At 33.6% G+C, this 11590-nt stretch overlaps 2 protein-coding genes across 2 annotated transcripts; one reads left to right on the forward strand and one right to left on the reverse strand.

The window, feature by feature from the left end:
• Positions 1–204: 204 nt before the first annotated feature.
• LOC128183772 (uncharacterized) lies at positions 205–4403 on the forward strand. Its single transcript, XM_052852927.1, has 7 exons — positions 205–447; positions 861–964; positions 1697–1816; positions 2709–2858; positions 3190–3329; positions 3599–3805; positions 4111–4403. Exons 1-7 carry the CDS (start codon positions 274–276, stop codon positions 4329–4331), a joined length of 1116 nt encoding a protein of 371 aa, XP_052708887.1. The 5' UTR covers positions 205–273; the 3' UTR covers positions 4332–4403.
• LOC128183770 (uncharacterized) lies at positions 4398–7081 on the reverse strand. The gene is made up of 5 exons (XM_052852926.1): positions 6881–7081; positions 6537–6674; positions 5992–6152; positions 5667–5779; positions 4398–5528 (listed from the first exon to the last, which is right to left on the reverse strand). The coding sequence occupies exons 1-5, from the start codon at positions 6994–6996 to the stop codon at positions 4725–4727; spliced, it is 1332 nt and encodes a 443-aa protein (XP_052708886.1). The 5' UTR covers positions 6997–7081; the 3' UTR covers positions 4398–4724.
• Positions 7082–11590: the final 4509 nt, after the last annotated feature.

The raw sequence follows: 11590 nt of genomic DNA on the forward strand, positions 1-11590 counted from the left end.
TCCCAGACCACCATCTGAAAAAATATTCATATCAAAGCCAAACGAATTAATTGAAAACCATGAGGAACAATTGGCTAAAGAGAGATTAAGTGTTTTATGGGATGCTGTAAAAAACAATAAACAAGAAAACATTTCAGCTTCTGAATTGTTAAATCAAGCTGGACTTACCCAACAACAGTTTGAAGAATGTTTCAGTGCAATAGGGTCTGTAAGTCTCGTCAGCTGACCAACGAGATTTGACGAGATTATTAACTTCCGGGTACCTCGAGCGATATGGCGTTATCGATATTGTATTGGGCAAACTATGTTGAGGGTTTAACAAAGATTAAAAGGAAAAGTGAAGCTGCAGTTGAGTCTCAGAGGGTTCTCCGTTTCGCGTTTGACGAGTTGCGTGTCATTACTGCCAATGTTCAAGCATCAATGAGGGACACATCATACAAAGTTCAGGTGCGTTGTTGATTTGTTACTCACGTATAGGCTTATTCTCTTTTGAGAAGTGGACAGGCATAGCCTACATCTTAAAAGAGAATTAGTATAGGCTTTAACATATCTTTTACTCTTTTGATAAAAAAAATCATTAACATTTCGAAAGATTGCTCCTTAAATGATGTAATCATACTTGAAAACAAAACAAACCATTTTTCTAACGTTATCGTAAATGCATAAACAAATCTGCAAGCAAGCACAGACATACCTATATATCTGATTATTGGATAATTCTATTGTAGCACACGTGTATGATTAGATTGTGTGTATGAATTACAACAGATTGAGAAAGATTAAATTTTTCGTCTGTTGACAAGTGTAGGTACATGTACATGTATTGTATCTCTTTTTAATGTTATAATGCATTGCAATAGATATTCCTTGAATCTGAAGATAACGGTGTGGTGGAGTCATCATCATGCGAGTGTCCTATGGGGAGGTATAAGTGTCATCATGTGGCAGCAACTCTCCTTTATGGGCAAGTGTTCTGGTATATCAATATATTATTGTAAAATGTGGTTAATGTTTGAAAATCATTGGACAATCTGTTCACTTTTGATGTAGGGCTGGGACGATACTGTACTGAGCCGATTCGGTACGTATCACGATACATGAGATGCGATACGATACATATCACGATACCTTGCAATTAAATGAAAACATGAATAAAAGTTTAAAATTTATTCAACCTGCCGATGTATTACCGCATGTCCAAAGTTATTTTGTTATATTCATAATGAGCGTTGCAAAATTTACAAATTACTTTAGTCTCGTGTACACTAGTTTTTCATAAACAAGTACTCCAAAAGTTTTCCACACTCCATATTTAGCTTCCTAACAGTTTTGACAACTTTACGAGGTTTTCCTCCATCTTTGTACTTTCATATTAGGGGCGCGGACTAAAAATAGCCGATATATGAAGCTCGGATATTTTTGAAAAATAAAAAAAGTTCGGTAAGGTATCGTTGTATTAATGGTAAATGTATCGATCCAAATATCGTCAAAATAAATACCGCGATGCACCGGTGCATCGGTGGATCGTCCCATCCCTATATTTTGATGTGTATTAGATGTCAACTCAAGTTAGTAAATAATGAGTGAAAATTCTTCAGATATCATTATAAAATGCAACATGCATTTCTCATAATTGCTGTATATTCAGTTGTTTTTCCATCAAATATTTTTTACCATAATTCTTTATAAATTGCAGATATAAGAAGGCAAGCAAAACCGACATAAAATGCAGTTGGTTAAAACATCCAAAGTCAGCACAGCCAAAGATGACAACAACCATGGAGGAATTATTTCCACCAAAACAACCAGGATACAGGTACATGTAGTTTTTTTTTATTTTCAAAGCAATGTTTCAACAAAAAATACTTGATTTAAGTAAAAATTGTGGATATTTATATATCTAATATCACACACACACTTATAGAGCCTTAAAACGTGTGGTGACGGATGAAGACCGATTATATTTTTATAATCAACTTAGCCAATTAGGCAGATTTACAGGTTCTCCCAGTTCATGTTCAATTTCTTCCCTTTTAATATGTTCTCACGTTGGATGTATTCATTGTCTTTTTTTTTTTAAACTTGATTTGTTGGGGGGGGGGGGTGTTGACTTTTTTTTTTTTCAGATTTATCATTATAAGATACTTTTTTGTGTATCTGGAATTTTGATATTAAATGTACTTTGATATTAGTGTTATTTTTTGGTTGTATTAAGCCATGGCTGTTATAACAATTTACTAAAAATGAATCAGACAAGCATATTTGTATTGACACAAATGCTTGCAGTATATTTAATTTCAATATTTGTAATGTCAAATGTCAACGAACAAAAACCGAAGGTTCTTATTTAACAATATTCTCATAAGTTAATGCCAAGCAGAAACATGCACTTTGTGAATTTTATTTCAGACCAAAATATTTCTGATTTAATTTATTTGTACAGCAATGCACTGGATTCTGTCAAAAGAACCCACAACTGAAGATAGTCCTGTTGTCTTGATACAAGAACTATTTCAAAGTAAAGATTTCTTGGATGCTGAATGCAAGGAATCCTTTTTAAGGCATGTTTAAACCTAATATTTTGACAGCACTTTTATATTGCACTGTATCAATAATATTCTAATCAAGCCCATGATACATATATCAGCTTTTTCCCTTAAATATATCTTCTAACAGAATCACTATCTAATTAAAAACCATGATTATAGGGAGAAGCTTTCAATGTCCCCAGAGCAAATTATCCAGACTGCATGGACCACAATAGGGCAGAGGGAAAATACCTTGTGGGCCAAAGTTCGCAAGCTGCGTTTCACAGCATCCAATTTTGGACAGATTGTTACAGCTGTTCGAAAAAACAGGTATGATTTTCAAAAAACCTCATTAGTAAAGATGCATTACTAAATATTTAAAGATACTTAGTTTAAAGATATCAGTTTTTCTGAATTTTTAAAACCACACACTATTGAGAATATGATGTAAATTCTTCAACAGTAGCCCTGAACATATTTGAAAAAGCCATATATCTTACTTCGATGATTTCTTCATTTTAATGATCTACTTGAAAAAAATAAAAATAAAATTTACACCATATTGTGCTATTCAATAAATGATAAAACTACAGTAGCTTTATTTTATTTTAGAGTATGTTTTTTAAAATAACAAGATTTAGATCATTTCAAAATATTTTAGGTTAAACATGTCCTTGAAAAAAAGACTACTGAGTGCATACAACTTGGAAAAAAGAGCACCAATCCAATGGGGACTTGCCCATGAGAAGACTGCAATACAAGAATACTGCAAGGTCTTTGAAGTGAATGTTTTAGAGACAGGTAATTTTTTTTTAAGGATTTAATAGTTTATTGAGTTTGTTTGAAATTGTCATTATATTTGTGCAATTATAAATTGTTAAAAAATATGTTAAAACATTATTTACCATTAATTCTAGATAACCTAATTATTGACGACAATCCCCGCCTTTATATGTTTAAGACACATCATCTAAAAGTACTAAAAACTAAATACAGCACTGCATGCATTGTTCCCAAACACACACAATTCCTTTAATAATTTGAATAACCATTATTAAATATTGTTGTAGGAATTTGGCTTCATGAGTCTGGGCTACTTGGAGCCTCTCCAGATGGCTTTGTTCAAGGAAATCCAAAGAACATCACTGAACGAGTCCATCAACAAGAAAAGAACTCAACATTGCTGTCACCTGACATTGTTGAGGTGAAATGTCCATTTTCTGCCAGATCAATGACAATCAAAGAAGCTTGTTCAAATGTGAAGGATTTCTTTCTTGGTAAGCTAGCTAAAAAACCTATAAATTTATATTGTATGGGGATTTAATCTTGAATTGTGCACATTTATTAATAAATATATTGTAATACAAATGTACTTATATGAAAATATACATGTATGTGTCCTATTTGAGCTTTATTGAAGATTCATTGATGAAATATTATCAAAAATGTTCATGGTAACATTTCAATAACTTGCACTTCATTCTGAATATTGAAGTACTTTTATGACTAAACCTCTTATTTACATGCTGTCACTGCTATTCTACATGTAACTAATATATGAAATGACACTTCCCATTTCTAGATTGTAATCCAAGTGATAATTCACTTCACCTCAGAACACAACATGATTATTGGCACCAGATCCAAGGACAGTTGTACCTGACAGGAACACAGTGCTGTGACTTAGTAGTGTGGACTCAGGCAGACATTCAAGTTGTTCGTATCGAGAAAGATGCATCATGGTCATCAAACATCTTGAACATGATCGAGTTTTATTATAAAGTGTTTCTGCCAAGTTTATGATTCATTTTGTCTGTTATTCTTTGTCTGCATGTCTGTGGTATAATAAATAAATAAAATAAATGAGAAAATGGTTCAGTAACTTTTGTTAATCAAACCACAAGCCACGATACAGAGTTTGCATAGTTTTTTTCTTATGACATGATGTACATATTGGCTTTTGTTTGCGACGATGCTATACCAATAGAATTAATTAAACAAAGAATCTTAACTTTATTATCTCACATGTACATATGCATAGAAAATATAGTACACTGTGTTAACTAGAGGGTTGCAAATTCTAGATATGCATTTATTAACATAAGCATTGACCTACTGAATAGGTTCTTCAATGTCATACTTTTCTGCAATCTCTTTCAAAAGGGGAGCCTGTAAATTAACAAGGGCCACACAAAGTTAAAATATTTTAGTGGATAGGTGTCTATACTGTGACGGAATATGGCTCAGAATTTCAAAGTTCTTTATTCTTTCATTTGCCCGCTCCACATGGATTCTGCTTCTGCCTATTTTATAGCACAGTTGAGCTTCTTCCTTAGTGAAATGTGATTTGCTAGTGAGGAAAGGCGGGATATTTAGGGTGACACCATTTGGAAGTTTGTCAAAAATGTTGAATCCTTTGTCAGCCAGGATCATATCACCAGCTTGCAGCTTCTCTAATATGCCACAATGGTCCACTATTGCGGAGTCTGAGGTTGATCCAGGATAAAGATCGGAACAGAACACAAGAGCAGCATTAGGTGCAACACAAGTTAAAGCCTTTACTGTGTGGCGACTCTTGTAGTTACTGTATGCCAGTGACTGGCTATTCATATCTGTTGGGATGTCTTGTGTCACTTCTGTGGCGTCCATTGCAATTCTAGCCGATGAAAATTCTTCAAATGACTTTGGCATGGATCCTTGGCATTTCAGTTGACTTGGTATTCCGACAGCTTTCATGACCCCTTCAAACAAAATTTCATGCAGGGCATGCACAAATGTGTTGATAATATTGGACACAGTAGCACGACTAGTGTTGAACCTCTCTGCTAAATCAAGGTCCCTGCAGTTGAGTCGTAACTTCATTAATGTCATCAACAACTGATCGCTGACACTAAAGTTCACCACAGTCCAACCACCATAATAATTGAACGGGCCCATTCTCTCCACGAGGTTCTCCAAAATGTAAAAGGTATCTGCAGAAAATGATGTATACAGCAGCATCTGTACAAAAAGAAACCAACAACAACAATCACATTTATGTTATTAAAATACTGTTGAATAAAGTTTTCAAATATGCAAGCCAATAAGGAAATCTTTATACATGTACTGCAAAAATCTATAGTTTTCATTGTAACATACCTTTTCAGGGTCATTAATTATGTTCCCAATTGTCATGGACGGTTTTTTAAGCTTCAGCATGTTAATTTCTTGCTGCAACTTTACTAATTCCTCTTCCATATGTTTAAGGGATGCTGGAAGAATAACAACTGTTTACAATCTATAAAGTCCCTAGTATACATGTTTATAAATATACAAACACATAGAAACACTTTGCTTGGAAGCATAAAAACACCGATAAAGGAGTATCACATTTTCTGTTTAATGTAAAAGTACTAAACGTATATATACATTGTACATGCATTTGTATCTGGTTGTGATAACACATTTTACACCATGTCGGTACCTTTATTATGTTGAGGACTTGAAGTTGCATACTCGTGATCATGAAGTACAGTTATGCTGTCTGGTACAGTAATATTGGAATTGGCCTCAACTTCAGCCTCAGCTCCCACATCTATGTTTGAAGCAGATATTTCCTCTACAGCAGGTTTCATAATTTTGCGTCTATGAAGAAATAAGAGACTAGCATATTACATGATCTGCCTTTTCACTTAATGCTGCTATAGTATTGCATTTTCTTCTTGTGAATTTTCAGTAAAATATTTTTTTAATGCACGCACCAGTATGTAAAATGAATGTTCAATCAGATCATTATAAACATACAATATTCATGTGCATATTCATTGTAGATGGATAACCTGCATGTACTTAAATCTGACATTATATCTTCACATTTATCTTTTGCATTACAGTTTACATGTAAACATGTTTTATAAATACATATAATATATGATAACACAATCTGTCTCCTAAATGTAATCATACATGTATGTAGTATAACTGGTAATGAAATATTTGTATTTTGTGGAACTGCGGATTTTCTGATACCTTTTTGGTATGGCTACATCTGGAAAACATCCAAAGTTTTTACTATAACTGAATATAGTTGGTCCATTCTCTTTCTTGCCATCGAGAAAATGGCAGCTGCAAATCCTGTCATTTGGATTATAATCTCTGTCTGCTCTCCTAAAATTACGTGTTTTAACGATAAGTAAAATGTTTAGGCTCAAGTATTCTTAATTGTGCATTAAACTCAAATGAAATCTTTAATCAATCATTTATTTAAACCTTTTAATCAATTTAATAGGGTTTTTTTGTTCGGTAGTTTTGACCTGTTGACGTCTGCAACTCTCTTTGACTTTTCAGATATATATTTTGTTATGATTACTTACCTACATCGTTCAACCCATCGTTTCCTTTCCCTGACGTCGGTCGGAAATCGGTATAAATTGCACTGCAACTTTTTACCGGTCTTGTGTGTGCAACCGATGGCAAAACAATATACCATATTATTTCTCTATTTGTTTACCGAGTAGAGGTACCCGGAAGTGGTAAAGCGAAAGTGAAACCAAACGAGACTTACAGACCCTATAACCAAAAGAAATACAACTGTACTGAATAGAAAACCCTCTGAAATATACACCAATCAATATAACAAAGATCTTTTGAGAGCCTGGAATGCCAACATGGATATTCAGTACATTTTAGATGCATTTTCATGCGTTGTGTACATCATTAGCTACATTAGTAAAGCTGAACGGGAAATTGGATTATTATTAATGCAAACGAAAAACGAAGCTATTGATGGAAATTTAAATGCCCAAGAGGCTATGAAAAAAGTGGGAACTGCATACTTGCACCATAGAGAAATCAGTGCACAAGAAGCCGTCTATCGAGTGACTGGAATGCATCTTAAAGAATGTTCAAGAAAGGTTGAATTTATACCTGTAGGAGAAAATCCATGTAGGATGAGTATTCCATTGAAAGAAGTAAAAAAAAAGCTGAACAAAAACACAAGTAACACATTGTCGCACAATGAAAATGAGTCTGACTATACCCGTGAAAATTCTGATATATGGATGACCAACTCCATTGATAGATACAAGTGTCGTCCTCATGTAACTATTTTTGATAAAATGTGCCTTGCAGAGTTTTGTTCAGAATTTGCAGTCCTTTATGAATCACAGATACCAAAGAAAATAAATGAAGAAACGACATTCAAGCTTGATAATGACATGGGCTATATAAGAAAAAGAACAAAGACTAAACCAGCAATCATCAGATATCCAAGGTTTTCATTGGAAACCGCAAGAGAAAAGTACTTTCAAAGTATTCTGCAATTGTTTTTGCCATACAGAGAAGGTATCCAGCTAAAACCAAGACAATTTCCGACTTATGAACATTTTTATGAAACAGGCAGTGTTAGATACCCTGGTGAGAAAAACATTCTATCTGTTAAAGAAATTGTAGACATTAACATGTCGAGGTACGTTAAAGATGCAGAAAACTTAGAAGAAGCTGAAAGAGTATTCGATGCTAAAGGCCCACAAGAAGATGCATGGTGTGAACTATGTCCTGAAACTGAATTGGACAGACAAGAATGTATTGAGGAAGGAAAACTGACAACTGCTGTTGAAGAAGAAAATTCAGATCAGTTAATACCTGATTTAAACAGAAATAATAAAACAAAATCAAGTACAGCCAATCTGCTCTCGTCTACGTTTTCAAAGAATGATATTGTGCCACTTTTACAAACACTTAATTCCAAACAAAATGAGGTATTTTTCAAAGTTAGGGATTGGTGTATTAAGAAAAAGAATGGACAGCATCCAGATCCTTTTCATGTTTATATTACTGGTGGAGCTGGGACAGGAAAAAGTCATTTAATCAAATGCATTTTTTATGAAGCAACCCGATTATTGGCACATATATCTGAGAATCCAGATGATCAAACTGTGTTACTTACTGCACCAACAGGCACCGCGGCATTTAATATCAAGGGATTAACTATTCACAGTGCCCTTGGAATATTCAAATCACTCTCATTAGACCATGCTTTGCTTAGTGAAGACAAATTAAACAGTTTGAGATCTAAGTTGGAAAATATTCAGATTTTGATTATTGATGAGATTTCTATGGTTAACAAACGTTTGTTGTTTTTTATTCACGAAAGACTGCGTCAAATTAAAAAAATGCCGGAAAGTTGTCCATTTGGGGGTGTGTCTGTAATTGCCGTAGGCGATTTTTATCAGTTGCCTCCAGTGAGAACAAAAATCATTGACAAACTTTATGTGAATGATCCATCCAATCCAATGAATCAGTTATGGAATGATTTGTTTTCTATTGTTGAATTAGACGAAATAATGCGTCAACGGGAAGATCGTTATTTTGCAGAGCTTTTAAACAGGTTGCGTGTTAAAAACAAGAATGAGAAGCTGTCAGAGATTGACAAAATGACACTTCAGCAACGTATACAAGAAGGTCCTGATGATGTTTTGCACATCTGTTCAACGAATGAAGAGATTAAGGCATTTAAAAACGAAATGATATTAAAGTATGTTGTGAGCCAAATCTGATAGAAGCAGAAGACTATGTAAAGGATAAAACATCAGGAAAGCTTACCAGGAGAAGTTCTCACTTTACCAAAACTGATGTATGTTTGCCATCTTCTATACTATTAGCTAAGGGAGCAAGGGTTATGTTGATTAGAAATGAAGATACACTTGATGGACTTGTAAATGGCGTGATGGGTACTGTCATGTATATTAGTTTTGAATCAAATTCGTCACTTCCAGATATTATATTCATTCATTTTGATAATGAAAGAATTGGAATTAATGCTCAAATTCAGAGGTTCATTGATGAAAAGAGATGTGTTGGATTACGTCCTTCATGTGAAGAAGTACCTGTAAAAAACGGGGTCAGAAAACAATATCCACTCCAGTTGGCATGGGCATGTACTATTCACAAAGTTCAAGGGATGACGGTAAAAGATTGCGTTGTTGATTTGAACAAATGTTTTGCATATGGACAAGCATATGTTGCTTTGAGCAGAGCAACATCAATTGATGGACTATATTTGAAGAACATTGATTTAGACAAGCTGGAAAAAAAGATATATTGTGACCCTGATATTATCAAAGGGATATCTTCAATGACGAAATACATAGAAGATCAAAACCAGAATGAACCATGTGAGAATAGTACTGTAGTTATGTATCACAACATTCAAGGGTTACATCAGCATAAGCTTGATTTGGAAAGCAATAAACATTTCTCGAATGCAAATTTTATATGCCTAACAGAAACGTGGTGTAATATTAATTCTGTTTTCACAGAGATAGAACATTTTGCTGGAAGGCATAGGCTAAGATCTTCATCTTATGATGACAACAGTTCTTTACAGAGAGAGCTTGTTCAACTGCAACATGGAGGTGTGGGTGTGTATCACAAACTAGGCATACCTTATGAGGAAGTACTAGGGATAGCAAAGAATCTTGAATGCATTGTATTCAAAATTACAAGCATTGATACTTATGTTGCCGTCATTTATCGACCCCCAAAATACTGCATTAGCTCTGAATTTGTTGCTTGACAGTTTAGAAAATTTGTCAGAAAAACTAGTTGTAATAGGAGATTTCAATCAAGATATACTTAATGATAACAAAACTGTGCTGAATCGTATGTCCTCGAGAGGTTTTACGCAGTATGTTGATGAACCAACCACAGAAAATGGAACATTGATCGATCATGTGTATGCAAAAGGATGTGAGCATATCAAAGTACAAATAGTTCCAACCTACTATAGCTACCATGAAGCAATTCAAATAACATTAAATTAAACCTTCTCATGGCAATGCTGATCTTTTAAGATTTCAAGACACGTTTTTCTTTGAATTGGAAGTTCAAGAACCGGAATGGGAATTCTAGGTGTAAATTGTAGGAAAAACTAATAATATATAACTTAAAAAACTTTTGTTATCATTTAGTGTTAGCATTCAGTTATTTCAATGTAATCGTTTTCATAACAATACATTGTTGAATCATTAGAATTCGTGGTTGCTTAATTTTCAATGAGTTTGTGGGAAACACACCACCACGAATTTTCATTCTTAACGAAAACAAAGTTTGAAAGAGTTAGTATTCTTTACTGAAACTAAAAATCGACGCATCTACGAAATTTCATCCCCACAAATAAATAAAAAAAATCAATAATACACGAAAATTGACCCCTACATGTACAAATTTAATTGATTTACAGTAGTTTGTATTTAGTTGAACTTTCTCAATCTAAACTGTTTTTTTTTTAACTCAGTGTATCATTGAGTTTTCATGTATCTTTTGTTTAGGGTACTATAAAATTAATAAATAACTGTTGTTGTAAGCCTAATTTTAAAGGCAGTTAAGAATATAAACCTTCAGACCCCACTTTGAAATCATTATAGAAATATTTTCTCATTTGTACGAAATGTGTAATAAATATATCTCATTTATTTCTCTGAAACTATACGAGTTAAAACTCTAATGAATAAGGCAGTATACCCTTTTTTGTTTCTCGCTTTCACTGATATCTTAAAAAGAATTTGAGCATTTGAATTTTGATATCAGAATTCCAAATGGCCCAAAAAAAGATCCCTATTGATTTTGAGATCAAAACCTTAAATGCGGTATCTAAACTCTCAGATAAAAGTACAAAGCTGTCAACCCCCCACCCCTCAAATAAGTGTTTTTCCTTTAACTCTATAATAAATAAATGAATTCATATATGATATGGTCCTGACATTTCACCAATTATTGGATTAAATTCAAGCTGTTTAACGATAAAATTGACATAAAGGTCAAAGGTCAAGGTCATTTGGAAATCTCTAAATTAATGAGTTTTTAGATCTCTTTTGTTTAGGGTTCTAGAGAAAAACTTTTTCATGGATGTAGTAGAACATCATAAGACATTTCAAAATATAACCCATTGACCCTTACCATGTAACAATTATAGAGTTATTGCCCCTATTGTACAAAATGCTTGTTATCGCTACATCTAATTAACCGTTGGAGATAGAGACTTGAAACTTTTACTAATGTATTCAGTATATTGAGACGCTTCT

The sequence above is a fragment of the Crassostrea angulata genome, chromosome 5, assembly GCF_025612915.1.
Source record: "Crassostrea angulata isolate pt1a10 chromosome 5, ASM2561291v2, whole genome shotgun sequence".
In the NCBI taxonomy this organism is placed as follows: domain Eukaryota; kingdom Metazoa; phylum Mollusca; class Bivalvia; order Ostreida; family Ostreidae; genus Magallana; species Magallana angulata.

What these genes read in the sequence shown, in the direction of transcription:
- LOC128183772 (XM_052852927.1), top strand. Translation starts at nt 274, where the DNA reads ATGGCGTTATCGATATTGTATTGGGCAAACTATGTTGAGGGTTTAACA. An exon ending in GCAGCAACTCTCCTTTATGG is followed by an intron (nt 965 to 1,696) that starts GCAAGTGTTCTG and finishes TATAAATTGCAG; the next exon opens with ATATAAGAAGGCAAGCAAAA. An exon ending in TGTGAAGGATTTCTTTCTTG is followed by an intron (nt 3,806 to 4,110) that starts GTAAGCTAGCTA and finishes TCCCATTTCTAG; the next exon opens with ATTGTAATCCAAGTGATAAT.
- LOC128183770 (XM_052852926.1), bottom strand. Translation starts at nt 6,996, where the DNA reads ATGGTATATTGTTTTGCCATCGGTTGCACACACAAGACCGGTAAAAAG. An exon ending in AAGTCCTCAACATAATAAAG is followed by an intron (nt 5,780 to 5,991) that starts GTACCGACATGG and finishes TTATTCTTCCAG; the next exon opens with CATCCCTTAAACATATGGAA. An exon ending in TAATTAATGACCCTGAAAAG is followed by an intron (nt 5,529 to 5,666) that starts GTATGTTACAAT and finishes CTTTTTGTACAG; the next exon opens with ATGCTGCTGTATACATCATT.